The sequence below is a fragment of the Lampris incognitus genome, chromosome 9 (assembly GCF_029633865.1).
Source record: "Lampris incognitus isolate fLamInc1 chromosome 9, fLamInc1.hap2, whole genome shotgun sequence".
In the NCBI taxonomy this organism is placed as follows: domain Eukaryota; kingdom Metazoa; phylum Chordata; class Actinopteri; order Lampriformes; family Lampridae; genus Lampris; species Lampris incognitus.
In genome coordinates, this window is record NC_079219.1 from 33,953,863 (window position 1) to 33,973,866 (window position 20,004).

Consider the following 20,004-nt stretch of genomic DNA (forward strand, 5'->3'; position numbering starts at 1 on the left):
AAACTCACAGAAGCAGCCATCAGGTCTTTGTATCTGTCCTAGTTAAAAGGAGCTGCACTACGGCTGCTTACTCTCAGTGTAAAGGAGTGCAGACTGCCCCACCAGCAAAACAAAAAGCCCTCCTCTCAATTATGTTAGCTGACAGATCATTCCTTGTGGCGTCTAGCAGCTGCAAAGACAATATTTTTAAACGGTTCCAATCAACTATTCCGGGGGTTAGCAATTCCTCAGTGTTTTATGCAAAAATAGGATGTTTTTGACTACTGAAGCTGTATATGCTGAATTAAATATCTCACATGACCAAGGCTGCTGCTTACACCTGCTGATGGTTGGTTGCTCTCGGTATACATGTCTGGGTTTTTGTGTGTGTGCATGAATCAAAGCTATTATTTATATTACATATTTCTATTACATACATATTTCTATTACAGATATTACATATCTGTGAGTGGCAAAAGTATGTGAACCTCTAGGATTAGCAATCAATTTGAAGGTGAAATTAGAGTCAGGTGTTTTCAATCAATGGAATGACAATCAGGTGTGAGTGGGTGCCCTATTCTATTTAAAGAACAGGGATCTATCAAAGTCTTATCTTCACAACACATGTTTGTGGAAGTGTATCATGGCAAGAACAAAGGCGATGTCTGAGGACCTCAGGCAAAGCGTTGTTGATGCTCATCAGGCTGGAAAAGGTTACAAACCATCTCTAAAGAGTTTGGACTCCACCAATCCACAGTTAGACAGATTGTGTACAGATGGAGGAAATTGAAGACCATTGTTACCCTCCCCAGAAGTGGTCGACCATTAAAATATCCCTCCAAGAGCAAGGCGGGTAATAGTCTGCCAGGTCACAAAGGAATCCAGGGTAACTTCTAAGCAATTAAAGGCCTCTCTCACATTGGCTAATGTTCATGAGTCCACCATCAGGAGAACACTGAACAACAATGGTGTGCATGGCAGGGTTGCAAGGAGAAAGCCACTGCTCTCCAAAATAAACATTGCTGCCCATCTGCAGTTTGCCAAAGATCACGTGGACATGTCAGAAGGCTCCTGGAAAAAATGTTTTGTGGACGGATGAGACCAAAATAAAACTTCTTGGTTTAAATGAGAAGCGTTATGTTTAAAGAAAGGAAAAACTGCATTCCAGCATAAGAACCTTATCCCATCTGTGAAACACGGTGGTGGTAGTGTCATGGTTTGGGCCTGTTTTGCTGCATCTGGGCCAGGACGGCTTGCCATCATTGATGGAACAATGAATTCTGAATTATACCAGCGAATTCTTAAGGAAAATGTCAGGACATCTGTCTGTGAACTGAATCTCAAGAGGACGTGGGTCATGCAGCAAGACAACGACCCTAAGCACACAAGTCGTTCTACTAAAGAATGGTTAAAGAAGATTAAATTTAATGTGTTGGAATGGCCAAGTCAAAGTCCTGACCTTAATCCAATCGAAATGTTGTGGAATGAGCTGAAGCAGGCAGTTCATGTGAAGAAACCCACCAACATCCCAGAGTTGAAGCTGTTCTGTGCGGAGCAATGGGTTAAAATTCCTCCAAGCCAATGTGTAGGACTGATCATTGCTGCACAAGGGGGTCACACCAGATACTGAACGCAAAGGTTCGCATACTTTTATCACTCACATATATGTAATATTGGATCATTTTCCTCAGTAAATAAATGACCAAGTATAATATTTTTGTTTCATTTGTTTAATTGGGTTCTCTTTATCTACTTTTAGGACTTGTGTGAAAATCTGATGATGTTTTAGGTCATATTTATGCAGAAATATAGAAAATTCTAAAGCCTTCACAAACATTCAAGCGCCACTGTACCAGGCTGTAGTGCTGTCATTCACTGAATTTAACTTTTTTCAACTTAAGGACTCCTGCATTTATGTCATGCATAGTCAGGTGGAAAATATGCTCAAAACATTGATGCAGAAATTTATTGAGCCTGTAGAATTACAGAAACATACTAGCAATGTAATCCACATTGACTGCAGTAAGGTCAAGCCAAACAAGCAGATTGGCTTTACAACTCAGTGCAAGCTGCGAAATCTGATTGAAAATAGTGGCGTTGGTGACACAGATGTCAGTAAGTTCTACAGTGCTGTGATCTCTTTCTACGTGGCAACTTTTGAATATCTCAAGACAAACTTTCCAGTAGGTGATGAGCTGTTGTCCCACGCTCAATTCATTGAGTTTGATCACCGGGCCTTATATGGTTTTGACTGTACAGTTCATCCCACGCAAATTCAAGATCCATCTACAGTGGGATGGCAGCGCCACTGACAAGCTGTGGGAGGAATTTATGGACTATCAAAGTTTGCGAAAAGAGGAAATTCCACAGCATTTGTGGAACAAAGCAGACATCAAGCTGGAGACTAAAGGTGATAGCACCACCGCAGTGTACCATCAGATGGATGTGGTATGGGTTTTTCTATTGCAAGTAAAGGTGCCAGGATCCACTATTTATCGATTTGGTCACCTATCACAACGAGCACGCTTTTTGCTTGTGATTCCTCACAGCAATGCGGACGAGGAGAGACTTTTCAGTCTAGTCCGTCGAAACAAAACTGTCTTCAGAGCCAGCCTTGACATGGATAGAACACTCAGCTCAGTGATTACGGTCAAGGTCAACAACAAGGACCCCTGTTTTAAATTTGCACCCGATCAAGAACTTCTAAAAAAGTCTAAGAAGGTGACCTGGGTATATAATAATGCAAAAAGCTTGACCACAGTGACACCATCCACTTCAGCGTCCACACAGCCCTCCTTATTATACATCATGTAAGTAACTCAGCTTTATTACTCTGCTGCTATAGCTTATTTACTTGGCCATTGTATGTTGTGCAACACAAAGGACACCTTGCGGTCATATGCTTGTACTGCGCGTTGTGGTTGTACTGTGTGCGTGCTCTGTCTATGATGCAGAAAGACTAGCTTGGTCTAGTCAGAAAGGCGTGAACTGAGGAAGCCTCTTGGATGAGACATCTTCACGGATATATATCAAGTCCAGTTGCACTTGATTCAACTCTTTTGGATGTCTATGATGCAGTTTTCTCAGAATGTACGGACTGTTTTTATTGTCTAAATGTTTGTGTAGTATATGTTAATAAAAATAAAAATGAATACATAATAATAATAGTATTCTTTTTTTTGTTAATAAAACAAACAAACAAATAAATAAACAAATAATTGTATTCTTCCTTTTTGACCACCCTGTCTGTCCGTCCATCCATCTGTCTACAAATCTCATGCATTGGAATTCTGCAAACTTGAGCACTATGTTTTCCTCATTCATCACAGTGAACATGTATTCAGATATTGATGTAAATTATATGTAACAGTGATGCTATTCATTGTTCTCATCATCTAAGTGAACTGCATTTATATAGAACTTTTCTAGTTTATGGACCACTCAAAGCACTTCACAATGTGTGCTTCACATTCACCCATTCACACACATGCACACACTGATGGCTTAGGCTCCATGCAAGGTCTTGCTCAAGGACACTCAACACACTCTTTGCAGGAACCGGGGATTGAACCAGGGACTTTTTGATTACTAGACGACTCACTCTTCTAGCTCCAGAATCATGCCGCAGTATCTGTGTTGGATTATAAAATGTTACAATATGGTTTCAATACCAAAGCCTGACATATTTCCTTTCTGCTTTTCTGCCTGCCCAGACCATCAAGCCATCGGACATAGCCACAGTTCGTACGCTGGGCCGGCCGCCCCACCTCATCATGCGGATCATGGATTGCGTGCTGCTGCTTTTCCGGAGGAGGCTGAACTCTGTGAAGATGGACCCAGAGAAGAACTGCAACACGCCGTCCTGGCAGGAGTCCCTCAAACTTATGACAGCTGGGAACTTCCTGGGCAGCCTGCAGGTAAACTTGCTAATTAGCAAAAATTAAAGCTGCTATGAGGAGCTCCATCACTAATTACTTATTAGTCTCAGTTTAGTTTTGATGCGTTTATATGATCAAAATAAACAAATGAGACCATCAATGAGAAGATTATATATTGTTATAAAATGATTACAAATGCTTATCTCCGGGTTGAATCCCCTGCAACATCTGATGAAACGATCTATAGCACACAGATGGGGTATGGGATACATAGCCACAATAAGAGATACATCACTCATCACTGTATATCTAGCTAACATCTGTTTTTCCAAAACGCCACTACATCCCCCGCTCTTCTCTTCAAAACAAATGCATGAGCCACCAAAGGGTGAATGTAGAGATTACACAGTTATATATGCAGTTACAACGAAAGCCTATTGGATGTATTTTGGAGAGGACCTTCTTACACCTACCCTTACTGGTAGGACTCCCTTTAGTTCATGACTGCTGGAAATCTCCATAGCTAGCTTACAGATATATTTATAACAATTCAGTGTCAACACATTTAATTGTATTATTGCAGATAACTGCAGATAACTAACATGAACAATCACAAGAAAGAGAGAGATCTGAGCCAGAAAGCCACTATTGGTATATATTAAACAAAACAAAGCTTTATTGCAGATTCTATAATGGCAGGGTAAAAAATTAAAATGTGGGCATCTGGGTAGTGTAGCAGTCTATTCCATTCCCTGCCAACACGGGGGATCAGCGGTTCAAATCCCCGCGTTACCTTCAGCTTGGTCGGGCGTTCATACATACAATTGGCCGTGTGTGCGGGTGGGAAGCCAGATGTGGGTGTATGTCTTAGTCACTGCACTAGTGCCTCCTCTGGTCGGTTTGGGCGCCTGTTCAAGGGAGAGGGGGAACTGGGGGGAATAGCATGATCCTCCCACACACTATGTCCCCCTGGTGAAACTCTTCACTATCAGGTGAAAAGAAGTGGCTGGTGACTCCACATGTATCAGAGGAGGCATGTGGTAGTCTGCAGCCCTCCCCAGATCAGCAGAGGCAGCCAAGCAGCGACCGGGATGGCTCGGAAGGGTTGGGTAATTGGCCAGATACAATTGGGGGGGGAATTAAAAAAAAAAGTAGCTATTGTTCACAAAAACAGAGGCAGAACACTAGAATTCTGCCAGAATCCAGTGTTCATGTATGGACTGCTTTCAATATACTATTACTACTACTACTACTGCTACTACTACTACTTTCGGCTGCTCCCATTAGGGGTCGCCAAAGTGGATCATCCGTTTCCATTTCTTCCTGTCTTCTGCATCTTCCTCTGTCACACCAGCCACCTGCATGTCCTCCCTCACCACATCCTTAAACCTCCTCTTTGGCCTTCCTCTTTTTCTCTTCCCTGGCAGCTCCATATTCAGGATCCAGCTCCCAATATACCCATCATCTCTTCTCCACACATGTCCAAACCATCTCAATCTTGCCTCTCATTCATAATCCTGTCCCGCTTCATCACTCCCAATGAAAATCTTAGCGTCTTCCACTCTGCCACCTCCAGCTCTGCCTCCTGTCTTTTCATCTGTGCCACTGTCTCCAAACCATATAACATAGCTGGTCTCACAACCATCTTGTAAACCTTCCCTTTAACTCTTGCTGGTACCCTTCCATTGCAAATCACTCCTGACACTCTTCTCCACCCGCTCCACCGTGCCCGCACTCTCTTCTTCACCTCTCTTCTGCACTCCCCGTTACTTTGGATAGTTGAGCCCTATGGCCAGAGTAACCCACCAGGGGGCCCTGGGGCACGCACATCCATTGCCCCCCCCCGCCCCGTCAGATAGGCTACGCAAACAATACTAAACATTGTTAAATGTAAAACTAATGCAAATAGCCAACATGGTAGTCAAAGCTATGCCAGTCTGCATGGGATTCGGATGGCGACCACAAAGTACAACACGATTTTGAATCACAAACGTCCCTTGTAGGGTATGATTGGAGATCTCTGCTATAGGCGAACACAATACCCCTGACCTTGTGGGGCCCCTTGTGGTCCATGGCCCCGGGACACTCGCCCGGCATGCCCGGTCCGTAATCCAGCCTTGTTGATCCCAAGTATTTAAACTCATACGCCTTCATCACCTCTACTCCTTGCATCTTCACCGTTCCGCTGTCCCCCCTCTCAGTCACGCATAGGTATTCCATCTTGCTCCTACTGACTTTCATTCCTCTTCTCTCCACTGCATACCTCCACCTCTCCAGGCTCTCCTCAACCTGCATCCTACTCTCGCTACATATCACAGTCATCTGCAAACATCATAGTCCACGGAGACTCCTGCCTGATCTCGTCCGTCAACCTGTCCATCACCATTGCAAACAAAAAAGGGCTCAGAGCCGATCCTTGATGTAATCCCAAGTCCACCTTGAACCCATCTGTCATTCCAACTGCACACCTCCCCATTGCCACACTTCCCTCATACATATCCTGCACCACTCCTACATACTTCTCTGCAACTCCCGACTTCCTCATACAATACCACACCTCCTCCCTTGGCACCCTTCTTATGCTTTCTCTAAATCCACAAAGAAACGATATAACTTCTTCTGGCCTTCTCTATACTTCTCAATCAACATTCTCAAAGCAAATGTCGCATCTGTAGTGCTCTTTTGTGTCATGAAACCATACTGCGGCTTGCTAATCGTCACCTCTCCTTTTAACCGAGCTTATATTACTCTTTCCCATATCTTCATGCTGTGGCTGATCAACCTCTGTAGTTGTTACAGTTCTGCACCTTGCCTTTATTTTTGAACATCAGTACTAGTATAATTCTCCACTCCTCAGGCATCCTCTCACTTTCTAAGATTCTGTTAAACTATCTAGTTAAAAACTCCACCGCCATCTCTTCTAAACATCTCCATGCCTCCACAGGTATGTCACCTGGATCAACTGCCTTTCCACTGTTCATCTTCTTCATAGCTGCCCTCACTTCCTCCTTGCTAATTCACCGCTCTTCCTGATTCACTATCCCTACATCATCCAACCTTCTCTATCACTCATTTTCTTCATTCATCAGCCCCTCAAAGTACTCCTTCCACCTTCTCAGCACACTCTCCTCGCTTGTCAGCACATTTCCATCTCTATCCTTGATCTCTATCCTAACCTGCTGCACACCTTTCCCAGCTCGGTCCCTCTGTCTAGCCAATTGGTACAAGTCCTTTTCTCCTTCCTTAGTGTCTAACATCTCTGATTATCTCACTTCTACTTTGCCAACCTCTTCCTCTGTATACTTTGCTGTGCTTCCTCATCCTACCACCAAGTCTCCTTGTCTTCCTTCTTCTGTCCTGATGACATACCAAGTACCTTCCTAGCTGTCTCCCTCACTATTTCTGCAGTGATTGCTCAGCCATCCGGCAACTCATCACTACCACTCAGTTTCTTTCTTAACTCCTCCATGAACTCCACACAACAGCCTTCCTTCTTCAACTTCCACCATTTGATCTTTGGCTCTGCCTTCACTCACTTCCTCTTATTGGTCTTCAAAGTCATCCTACAGACCACCATCCAGTGCAGCCTAGCTATGTTCTCCCCTGTCACCACCTTGCAGTCTCCAACCCCTTTTAGATCACACCTTCTACATAAGCTATAGTCCACCTGTGTGCACTTTCCTCCACTCTTGTACGTCACCCAGTGTTCCTCCCTCTTCTTGAAATAAACTTAGCACAAAAAGTAAGGAAATAAGTGTTTGGTAGATTGTTTCTTTGTTGTAACAATGCTTCTTGGCAATAAATCTTATATCAGGCACCTGATTGTCAGCATCTAGGGTACCTGAAGCTCAAAACAAGAGTAAATAGCAACACCAAAATAAGCTGTTTGGCATTGGCACGGAAGATTTGGCAAATTTTTCATGGGCACAACCCACATACTCAGCTCTGCTGCTCATCCCACAAATGCATGTTCCTTACAAATGTGGCACCATTTAAAAGGGAAATAAACAGGGTTTCCAATGGTATAAGATTTATTGCCAATAAGCATTGTTACAACAAAGAAATAATCTACCATACACAAATTTCCTTACTTTTTGTGCTAAGTATATAGTATAGTCACCACAGCCATATCCATCCTTTTCGCAAAATCCACCACCATCTGTCCTTCCAAATTTTTCTCCCTGACACCATACTTACCCATCACCTCCTCATCACCTCTGTTCCCTTTACCAACATGCCCATTAAGGTCCGCTCCAATCACCACTCTGTCCTCATTGGGTATCCTCTCACCACTTCATCCAACTCACTCCAGAATTCTTCTTTCTCTTCCATCTCATACCCAACTTGTGGGGCATATGCGCTGATAACATTCATCAATACACCTTCGATTTCCAGCTTCATACTCATCACTCTGTCTGACACGCTTCACCTCCAGCACACTCTTGACATACTCTTCCTTCAGAATTACCCCTACTCTATTTCTCCTCCCATTCGCACCATGTTAGAAGAGTTTGAACCCACCTCTGATGCTCCTGGCCTTACTCCTCTTCCACCTGGTCTCTTGCACACATAGTATACCTACCTTTCTTCTTTCCATCGTATCAACCAGCTCTCTCCCTTTACCAGTCATAGTGCCAACATTTAAAGTTCTGACTCTCACCTTCACACTCCTACCCTGCCTCCTCTCTCACTGCCTCTTGACATGTCTTCCCCCTCTCCTTCTCCTTCGACCAACAGTAGCATAGTTTCCACTGCACCATGTTGGCTAATAGTACCAGTGATGGTCGTTGGTATCCCGAGCCTCGACTGATCTGGTATGGAAATCTTATTTATGATCGACATATTTGATTTGGCAGAGATTTTATGCCGGATGCCCTTCCTGATGCAACGCTTCCCATTTATCCGCGCTTGGGACCGGCACTAAGAATGCACTGGCTTGTACGTCCTCAGTGGCTGGGTTGGACTGCTTTCCATATAGTCAATTCAGAACAAAATAATTGACAGATTTAATATTCCACCAACTTACTGACACCGCTTTGCATGCACTCTGATGATCAAACCTCCACTGCTTACATCTCGTCCCTTCTCAACACCAGCTTTTTCCCAGTCCAGTCTGCATTGTACTTCACTTGCTGGTCTTTTTCCAACATCTCTCTCTCTCTGTTTTTCTCTCTCTTTCTTTCTCCCCTGTTCCTTCATCTAAATGCTCTTTCATCTCCCACTGTGGTTTCTCCTGTCTTACCTTGCCAACTTGTCTTTATCAACCTTTCTCCTTCCCCCTTCATTACTGTCCAATGGTCTTCTGTTCTTCTCCCTTTATTGCATTTCACCCCAGCCCCCCCCCCCCCACATCCTGCCATTTCCTCACCTCTCCCACACATTCCTGTCTTCTCTCTTATCATCATCTTCGTTTTGCCCCTTCTCTCACTCCACCCTCTTAAATCTGCCCCCTCTTTTTGCTTTGTATCTAAATTACCAACCAACCCATCCCCTCTCTTTCTGTCATTGCTTCTCTTTTATTTCCTGTGTTGCTTTTATGACTCCTTTTTGATTTGTGTTCTTATTAGAGATGCAGCATCATTCATTTCTTCTTTTGGCACATACATGGTCGATATGAGGCGTATTGAAAATAACAAACCAACACAGTGTCTCTTTGATTCTTTTCTTTTCTCTCCTCTCCCTCCTCATTTTGTTTTAGTGTCCAACCCCCCCCCCCTCTCTCTCTTTCTCTCTCTCTCTCTCTCTCTCTCTCTCTCTCTCTCTCTCTCTCTCTCTCTCCACCCCCCTGCCCCCTTGCTGGCTCTCCCATGCAGCAATTCCCCAAAGACACCATCAACGAAGAGATGGTGGAGCTGCTGCAGCCCTACTTCAACATGCCCGACTACAATATTGAGACAGCCAAGCGCGTGTGCGGCAATGTGGCCGGCCTTGCCTCTTGGACCAAAGCCATGGCCTCTTTCTTCTCCATCAACAAGGAGGTCTTGCCATTAAAGGTAGCACGCTGTTCAACTTCAAGGTCTTTTATTTGTGAAATGCACATCAATACAGTGTGGCAGGCATTGCTGGCAGTGAAATGCTTCAACATCAGTTCAACTTCAAAAAAGGTTAATAATATGACATAACAGAACTACTACTACTACTTTCAGCTGCTCCCGTTAGGGGTCGCCACAGCGGATCATCCGTTTCCATTTCTTCCTGTCTTCTGCGTCTTCCTCTGTCACACCAGCCACCTGCATGTCTTCCCTCACCACATCCATAAACCTCCTCTTTGGCCTTCCTCTTCTCCTCTTCCCTGGCAGCTCCATGTTCAGCATCCTTCTCCCAATATACCCAGCATCTCTCCTCCACACAGGTCCAAACCATCTCAATCTTGCCGCTCTTGCTTTGTCTCCAAACCGTCCAACCTGAGCTGTCCCTCTAATATACTCGTTCCTAATCCTGTCCTTCTTCATCACTTCCAATGAAAATCTTAGCATCTTCAACTCTGCCACCTCCAGCTCCGCCTCCTGTCTTTTCATCAGTGCCACTGTCTCCATTACAGTATTTAGAGTCCAGCATGAGAAATTAAACACTTTAACTAAAAATAAACTAAAAATTCACAGTGTTGACAGGCCGGAGAAAAATAAACCTAATTTAAACTATAATCGCACATTAAAATCTAAAATTTAACAGTCTACATGGAAATATAACAGTATAAACAGAGGTACGTAGATGTAGTAAATATGTTAAATGTATGTGTACATAGTGCAGGACTGGTATGACAGAAAGTGTACAGTGTAGAATCAAGTGAGGTGTGTTCATTGTGTGGGAGAGGGAGAGATGTGTGTGTGTGTGTGTGTGTGTGTGTGTGTGTGTGTGTGTGTGTGTGTGTGTGTGTGTGTGTGTGGAGTCTTATGGCTTGTGTCTTTAAGCCTGTTGGTTCGGGCCTGGATGCTGCCAGTACCATTTGCCAGACAGTAAGAGAGTGAACATTTTTTGGCTGGGTTGGCTGCAGTCCCCAACTTTCCGCTGGGCTTTCTTCTTGCAACTCTGGGTGTAGAGGTCTGGCATGGCTGGCAGCTCATCCTGGTGATGCTCTGTGCGGTTTTCATCACCCTCTGTAGAGCCTTGCTGCTGAGGGGGGGTACAACTGCCGTACAAGGCAGTGATGCAGCAGTCAGGAATCAGATACTCTTGATGATGCATCTGTAGAAGTTGCAGAGTATCCTGGAGTCCATGCCAAACTTTCTTTGCCTGTGGAGGAAGAAGAGCCTTTGTCTTGCTGCCTTGACGACGATGCCGATGTGTCGTGACCAGGTCAGATCCTGGTCAATGTTCACCCCAAGGAACATGAAACTGCTGACTGTCTCCACTGCTGTCCTGCTGATGTGAATGAGGGTGTGTCCTCCCCCCTGCAGTGTCCTGAAGTCTATTATCAGCTCCTTAGTTTTGCTGACGTTGGGATGGATGTTGTTGTCGTGGAGCTACGTTGTCAGGGCTCTCACCTTAGCCTCTCGTGCTGTAGCATGCACACATACATAACAACTTCTCCTCTAGCGGTGTTCCTCTGAGTCTGTGTATAGGTCATGTGACACTGAAACCCAGGAACCAATACAGACGAAGTTCTCTTAGACGTGACAGTGACTTTTCTCGGCAGGTTGGCCCCACCGCAACTAATTGACTTTGAGGGAAAACACGTGTACGCCCTTACCTGTCTATGAGAAAGTGCTGACACTTAGGTGCTGAGATTTATTTCAAGTTGTTACACCCTTGAATGGATTTGCAGGCAAATGAGCACACAAGTGCACAGGTAGACAGTGACATAGACACACATCATCTAAATAAGTATGCGTCTTGGCCAAGAAGTGTACAGCACACCCCGATTCTCTCCCCTGTCAAACACATCAGTCACTCTCCAAGACGAAGTCCACAACCTCCCACACTTTGATAAACAAGACATGCTTCAAGTTGGAGGGGAGATGGGAAACACTTCCCACGTTAGAGAAATAACACAGCCTGCCTCTTGATATAGAAATGATTTATTCATATTTCCATGTTTTGACAACAACTTTGCCACGGAGACACAGACGTTCTCTATCAACAAACAACAGACAGGCAAGGACGGAGAGAGAATTAGGGTATTCTCTGTAGGTTATGAAACATTAAAAAAAAAGTTCAAATGCATCTCACATCAGTTCCCAAGTCCAAATTTCAGAAATAAAAAACATGAACTGGACTGCAAGCGATTTTTGATATTTTTTGATACTAAATGATGATACTTATTTTAATGCATTTGGTTGGGATGTCTTTTGAATCTGTAACACTGTGATGTTGTGTTTTTAACTCTGGAATGCTGAATCTCCTGCCCGCACAACAAATTTACCCTTGGGTACGAATAAAGAAACCTTGAACCTTGAAGTGGCACTCCCTCTGTTGGCCTGTCATCAGACTCACCAGCCAAACACCTATTGTACTCTTTCTCTCTTTCTCTCTCTCTCTCTCTCTCTCTCTCTCTCTCTCTCTCTCTCTCTCTCTCTCTCTCTCTCTCTCTCTCTCTCTCTCTCTCTCTCTCTCTCTCTCTCACACACACACACACACACTCTTCAGTGAAAGGAGCTGGATTTCAGATCCCTAAATTAGAAGGCATTGCAGCAAACACATGAGCACAAATACACAAACATGCACACACATACACACACACCCATCATCATTGTCGGTGGTCACTCGGGGTCAAGTATGACTGTACTCCTTCTAGGTGCTTGTGGGTCTTCAGGTGGGCATAGAGGCCAATCCTGGAGCCGCGTATATGTGGGCAAGGGTGTGAAGAATTGGTTAAGGATGTGGTTTGGGTCTTTCTGGTAACTCACTCCTTTCTGAGTCTGCACTTGTTTTCAGCAGCACAGTGCAGGTAATGGTTGTAATCGATCACCCTCATGGACAGCCAGTCACTAGCCCTCTCTATTTTATGCTGCTTGTTCCCAGGTGTTAAGGTTGATGCCAAACCTTTTGATGCGGGCCTTGATATTATCTTTATCACTTATTTTGTCCTCCTGGGGCATGGCGCCCTTTCACGAGTTGAGGGTAAAGGACTTGTTTTGGGAGGTGAGAGTCAGACATGTGGAGGGCAGGGCTAGTCCATCTCAGCTGATGTTGTGCAATGGTGGCAGTTATAGTAGGCATGTTGGCCTCCTTGAGGATGCTGGGCTTATCCTCTCAGCTGATCTTAAGGCTCTTCCCGAGGCATAGCTTTTGGTATGCCTCAAGTACCTTCAGGTGCCTGCTATATGTGGTCCAGATCTCTGATCCATACAGTAGGGTGGGCAGCACTACCCCTTTGTACACCTTTTCTTTTTTTTTCTTCCCTGGACTGAAGGTTGCGGTTTTCAAAAAACTTTTACTCAATCTTGAGAAGGCCCAGCTGGCACAACTGAGATGATGGTGTATTTCAATGTCAATATTGGCTTTGGAGGAGAGAAGGCTGCCAAGATATGGGAACTGTTACACATTTTTGAGTCTGGTATTGTCTACAGAGATGGATGGGGGCAGAGCAGGCATATTTCTGTTGTGTGGGGCTTGGCAGAGAATATGGGTCTTTTTTCATGTTAATGGCCAGGCCAAGCTGTTTGTATGCCTTTGCAAAGGTGTCCGGTATGCTCTGTAGTTCCTCTTCTATGAGGGACACTAAGGCATTGTCATCGGTGTACTACAGCTCTATGATGGATGTGGTGGTGATTAATATTCAGAAGGTTCCCATAAGTCCTGTACATGATTTTGACTCCCTGAGACAGATTGGGACCCGTGAGGTGGAGGATGGTGGCTGTGAAGACAGAGAACAGGTTTGGGGCAATGACACAGCCTTGTTTAATTCTTGTGTTGACCTTGAAGGACTCTGTCTCATCCCCCATAACTGCTGAGTACTCTAGCTGACATATTATCATGTAGTAGCCATAGTACTCTGATATATTTGTCAGGGCAGCCTATTTTTGACAGAACTAGCCAGAAGTCCTGGTGGTTTACAGAATCAAAAGCTTTGGTTAAGTCTGTGGAGGTCATGTACAATGGTTGATTCTGTTCCTTGAATTTTTCCTGGAGTTGGCAAACAGTAAAATCATGTCCATGGTGCCTCTGTTTGGATGAAAACAGTCTGGGTTTCTGGAAGAATTTCTCTGGTATTGGGAGGAGTCTGTTGGCCAAGACCCTAGCCAGGACTTTCCCTGTGGTGGAAAGCAAGGAAATGCTATGATAGTTTCTGCAGTCAGCTTTGTCCCCTTTCTTAAAGATAGAGATGATGATTTTGATGATGATTTTCATCTTTCTGATGGCATCCTGGGCTTTCTGCCATGTCCTCCTCTTTGGGTTGTTGAGGGCGTTGTTGGAGGGCATCTATCTTGGGGCTAGATTCCTGGTTTAAAAGGTTCTGGTGGTGCTCTTTCCACCTCTTCTTGATTGACTCATTGTCTGTTAGCAGTGTGTGCCCATCTTTGGAGTGAAGGGGGGTTAGACAGTCGTGGATGAGACTGTATATTGCTTTAATAATAATAATAATAATAATAAAAAATCAGTGTTATACAGTGCTTTTTTACCACTCAAAGTCACTTTACAATAAGTGGGATGAAACGAGACAACAGATAAACACAGCACAAATATACAGGGGTGGATGGGAAGGGGGGGGGCTACGAGAGGGAGAGGCGGCAGCCACACCCAACGCCAGCAGTACTCTCTGACTTAGACAGATACAAAAGGGCAAGAAAAACAAAAAACTACAGCACTGTAGACGCTTCAGTAGCATCGAAGGAACCTCTGATATCCCTAGTATCTGCAAGGTGCTCGATCTCAAGGGCCTTCTTCATCCACCACTGGTTCTTAAATTCGCTGACCTGGCTTTGGATGGCTGACTTTGCTCTTGCATAGGCTGCTCGTTTATTTTGGCAGTTGATGTCATTCTGCCAGATGGTAAAGACTTGCCTCTTGATATTGATTAACCATTGGATTTCCAGGTCATTCTCATCAAACCAATCTTTGTGGTTCTTTATCTTATGTCCAAGAATGGTTTTACAGGTGCCAGTGATTGCAGTCCTGAGCACATCCCACCCAGTGGCTTTCAATATCATCTGGATACTGCTTGGGCATTGATGTACTGAGCATGGCCTGGAACTGTTGATGAGAGGAGGTATCAGTAAGTCTTTCGAGATTAAGCTTTGGACAGCTGTGCTTTATCGGCACCCTTCTTTTCTGATGAAGTTGGATGGACAGGACGGAGCAGATAAGGCGGTGGTCAGTCCAGCAGTTATCTGCACTGATCATCACTTTGGTGTTAAGTACCTTGCGTCAGTCTCTTTGACAGATGATAATGTACTCAGTGAGGTGCCAAATGTTAGAAAAAGGGTACCTCCAGGTTTTAAATTTGGTCTTCTGGCGGAAACATGTATTGGTGATGATTAGGCTGTGTTCTGAGCATGTTGTTAATAGCAGGATGCCATTGGAATTTGTGTTTCCAACTCCTTCCTTGCCAATTATGCCTCTCCACAAGTTGTAATTTCGTCCCACTCTAGCATTGAAATCTCCAAGCAGGATTAGCTTATCCTCCTTGGGGGCTTTGGTGAAAACTTTGTCCAGGTAGGTATAGAAGGTCTCCTTTACTTTATCTTGTGAGTCAAGTGTTGGAGCGTATGCACTGATGACAGGGATGCTTTGGTTATTTACAAGTGCTGGTTGTGTTGTCATCAGGCATTCATTGATGCCCAGGGGAAACACAGCAAGGTGGCAAATGAGGCTGTATTTGATGGCAAAGCCCACACCATGGATCCTCAACTCATCAGCTGCTTTTCGTTTCCAGAAAAAAGTGAAAACCAGCCTTCTCCTCTTTCAGCTGTCCTTGGTTGGCCTATCGGGCTTCAGAGAGTGTGGCAATAGCAATCCATATTCTTAGAGTTAGACTTAGACTGCTTTTATTTGTCATTGCCTTATATGCATGCCTCATACATACAAGGGAACAAAATTACATTTCACATGGACCGCAGTGCCACATAAAAACAAATAACATGCAATAAATATTAAAAACGAAAAGTGCATTAAAAACAAAAATTACTTCACAGACCTAAACATCACAAGCACACCTGACACAGACAGTGAGTAAGAAGGTCAAAAAGTAATTTTATAGAAGGTCGAAGTGTTCAAGGGACCTCACAGCCTGGGGAATGAAACTGTTGCATAGTCTGGTGGAGGCAGCATGGATGCTCCGGTACCTCCTGCCAGAGGGTAGGAGGGTGAAGTGGATATGGGGAGGGTGGGTGGGGTCCTTCACGATGCTAAGAGCTTGGATGGATGGGAGAGCAGTTCCTATGATCTTTTCAGCTGTCTTCACAGCCGCTGTAGGGATTTGCGGTCAGAGGCCTTGCAGTTCCTATGCCAGACAGTGATACAGCTGGTCAGAATGCTCTCTATGGTGCCTTTGTAGAATGTGATGAGGATGGGTTGGGGAGACTCGCCTTCTTCAGATGCTGCAGGAATTGAAGACATTGCTGGGCCTTCTTGGAGAGCACAGTGACATGTGGGGACCAGGAGAGGTGCTCTGTGATGTGAACTCCCAGGAACTTAACACTGCTGGCTCTCTCCACATCCATACCATTGATGGTCAGAGGGGTATGGTGGGTGCTGGTCTTTCTAAAGTCAATAATAACCTCTTTAGTTTTTCCTATATTTAGGGAGAGGTTGTTGTTTTTGCACCTCGTTGCTAGTTGATCAACTCCACTCTGCGTGATGATTCATCGTTATTGCTGGTGAGACCTATCACTGTAGTATCATCAGTAAACTTCTCAGCTCTCAGCCAATAATGGCAGTATGCTGTTCAGGTCGATTGCTGGATTGATTGTCCATGAGGGTTCTTATGTTCCAGACTCCAAAATATATGAGGTTTTTTTTTTGTTCTGACCACATGGTGGTTATCCCTCTGGATGCGGTGGTCCAGACACGAGAGGCAGACTATATTTAGAGCACCTTTACTAACCCCCTCCCCAACTGGAGTGAGCAGAGAGGATTCTAAATAGGGCTGCTCAGTCATGGGTGCAGCAGCCGAGAAGCCCCTCTGCCTCACTCTCAGGGCTTAGCGATTGATCATAGACCCATCGCCTGTGTGCCAGGTTGTGGCTAGGAGCTGCCAGCCCCGTCACCTCTTCCTGATCGCCACAGGACTTTGACCCAGGATGTTCATGGGTAGATCCTTGTGGAAGGATGCCTGCGCATGACAGCTACTTATGTGGGGAGGCTGATGCACCTGCAGCCACCACATAGTCCTTGGCAGGGGGTGGCCAAAGTCCAATGGCATGGAGAACCAAGATGATTGGAGACCACCCTCTGTTGCAGCTTTCATCCACCTTCACTGCCATTGTGACCCGAAGACATCTTCCGCTAGTTCTACCATTGAGGCCTTTGTTGGATCTCTCGCTCTCTCACACACTAACACACACACACACACACACACACACACACACACACACACACACACACACACACACACACACACACACGTGTTGTGCAAGTATTTATCGTTTATGCTCCGTGGTATGCCTCTCATCTCACTTCCACCTTTGCCATCTGTATGGAGTCTATATAGGGCCAAAAAGTCAGGAACCAAAAACAAACAAAAAAATGCAAAAAAACAAACAAACAAACAAAAACAAAGTGTAAGCTAGGAACAGAAACAGGAAAAAGAAGCCAGGACTATAAATAAGCAAAAAGATAGTACTGTCATGAAATCAGTTATCTTAATTTTATATGTAATATATTTATTTTCACTTTAAGATCCATTGCATGCCTCTACATATTTTTGTACTATAATACTTGGATTTTGGCCCTGTTTCGATGTGAGGTGGGCTTAGTTGGTATTATAGGCCACTTACCATGTGATTGACACATGCCAAGTATAGGTTCAAGAGTCATCTCAGACCAACCTGCCCAGTTCCTGTGGTTCAGTTGCAGAAGAAACATGAAGATCCCATTAATGTGAATTAACAAAATTAACAAGCAGAGTTTCTGTTTGCTATTAAAGAGGTAAAATTAGCTGGCAAAGCTATGCTGTTCTGCTGATGCAAAGCTAGACTCATAAGTCAGTCTCTAAACACTTCACTCAACTAGAGACTGAGGACAATCTCCCAGCATTTGTATCTAAAACTGTGTGGAAACAATAAGAGAGTTTGAAAAAATAAACCAGCCTGTCAAAACCAATCCAAAGTTTTTAGGGCAGCCTTCAGAGTTGGGCAGTGACATGCAGGTGTCTGCTTGAAAACCTGTTGTACCAGTAACATGTCCATTATAGGATGGCTCAGTCACCGAAGAAAACTCCATCAAATTTTGTTGATGTTTGTCACATTTGCAGTGAAACACATTCATTGGTTAAAAACAAACACAAGTAAATAATCTAACATTGAGGGTGGCATAGTGGTCTATTCCATTGACTACCAACACAGGGTTTGCCAGTTCAAATCCCCGTGTTTCCTCCGGCTCGGTCGGGCGTCCCAATAGACACAATTGGTCATGTCTGTGGGTGGGAAGCCGAATGTGGTACTGTACTGGTCGCTGCACTAGCCCCATCCTCTGGTCGGTCGGGGTGCCTGTTCAGGGGAAGGGGAACTAGAGGGAATAGCGTGATCCTCCCACGTGCGACATCCCCTGGCGAAACTCCTCACTGTCAGGTGAAAAGAAGCGGCTGGCGACTCCACGTGTATCGGAGGAGCGACTGAGATGGCTCGGAAGAGCGGGGTCATTGGCCGGGTACAACTGGGGAGAAAAAGGGAAACCCCCCCTCCAAAAAAAAAAACAAAAAGAAAAAAAAACAAACTAATCTAACATTGCTCGGGATATCTATTTTCAATGTTTTAAAAAGGCGGCACAGTGGTTAGCGCGATCACCTCACAGTAAGAAGGTCCTGGGTTCGACCCCGGGGTAGTCCAACCTTGGTGGGTCATCCCGGGTCATCCTCTGTGTGGAGTTTGTATGTTCTCCCCGTGTCTGCGTGGGTTTCCTCCGGGTGCTCCAGTTTCCTCCCACAGTCCAAAGAAATGTAAGTCAGGTGAATTGGCCATACTAAATTGTCCCTAGGTATGAAGGTATGTGTGTGTGTGTGTGTGTGTGTGGGGGGGGGGGGGCTGTGATGGCCTGGCAGGCCAATGACTGCTGAACTAGGTTCCAGCATCCCCGCCACCTTGAGAGCAGGATAAGCGGTTCAGATAATGGATGGATAGATGGATGGATGTTTTAAAAAGCTCTCTCCGTGTTACAAAGTAAGTCACTATACCTCCAGTTATTTTCACTACGGAGGAGGATGGGGGAGAATATTGGGCTATACAAATAAAATTGACTTGACTTTATTTCCAAAGCAGTAGGTGTGGGTTTGTTAGTGGCCATTCTCGCCACCATTGAAGCAACTACCTTGCATTTAGAGGTCCCCAGACATTGGTAGGCAGATACCCCTGATTGTCTAGTATCACTGCAACAGCAAGAAGCAACCACACATCCATCCATCCATTATCCGAACTGCTTATCCTGCTCTCAGGGTCGCGGGAATGCTGGAGCCTATCCCAGCAGTCATTGGATGGCAGGTGGGGAGTCCCCCTGGACAGGCCGCCAGGCCATCACACAGGGCCGACGCACACATACGGACATACACACACACACACACACACACACACACACACATTCATACCAAGGGGCAACCATACATGTTAACATCAAATGCTTATGTTGTGGTTTCTCAATTATGATTTTCAGGGTTTATTTTTGTTTCGCTTTTTCTCTTTCAGACTCTTTAAAGTAAATTGACTCCATAGAGTCAAGTTCAGGTCAGGTACAAAATTCTCTATCATATTTTGTTGTTCCTTGTCACAACCATGTCAATACAGTAGGCTCACTTCACCTCAACTAAATTTAGAGAGAAACGTACAGAAAGATAAGCTGACACCATTTTGTAAAGAACCATTGTTGGGTTTTCAACAAAGCCCCTTTGTTAAAAAAAAAATCCTATCCTTTAACAATTCCCATCAGCAGCGATTGTCAAAGGAACAGTTGATTGTGGAATTGAAAGTCATGAGACCAGCTGGAGGCCACGCTTACCTTTCAGAAATCACAAAAAAACACGATTCAAATCTTCATCCTGAATGAATATACTATTTTC

General features: G+C 44.7%; 1 protein-coding gene across 1 annotated transcript in view; it reads left to right on the forward strand.

Annotated features, from left to right (window-relative positions):
* The window catches only part of dnah5 (dynein, axonemal, heavy chain 5), a 274,534-nt gene that overhangs the window by 175,950 nt on the left and 78,580 nt on the right, over positions 1-20,004 (forward strand). The window contains exons 66-67 of the mRNA XM_056286379.1: positions 3,693-3,896; positions 9,671-9,850. Coding sequence (XP_056142354.1) covers positions 3,693-3,896; positions 9,671-9,850 — 384 coding nt within the window. The remainder of the gene's footprint in view (positions 1-3,692; positions 3,897-9,670; positions 9,851-20,004) is intronic.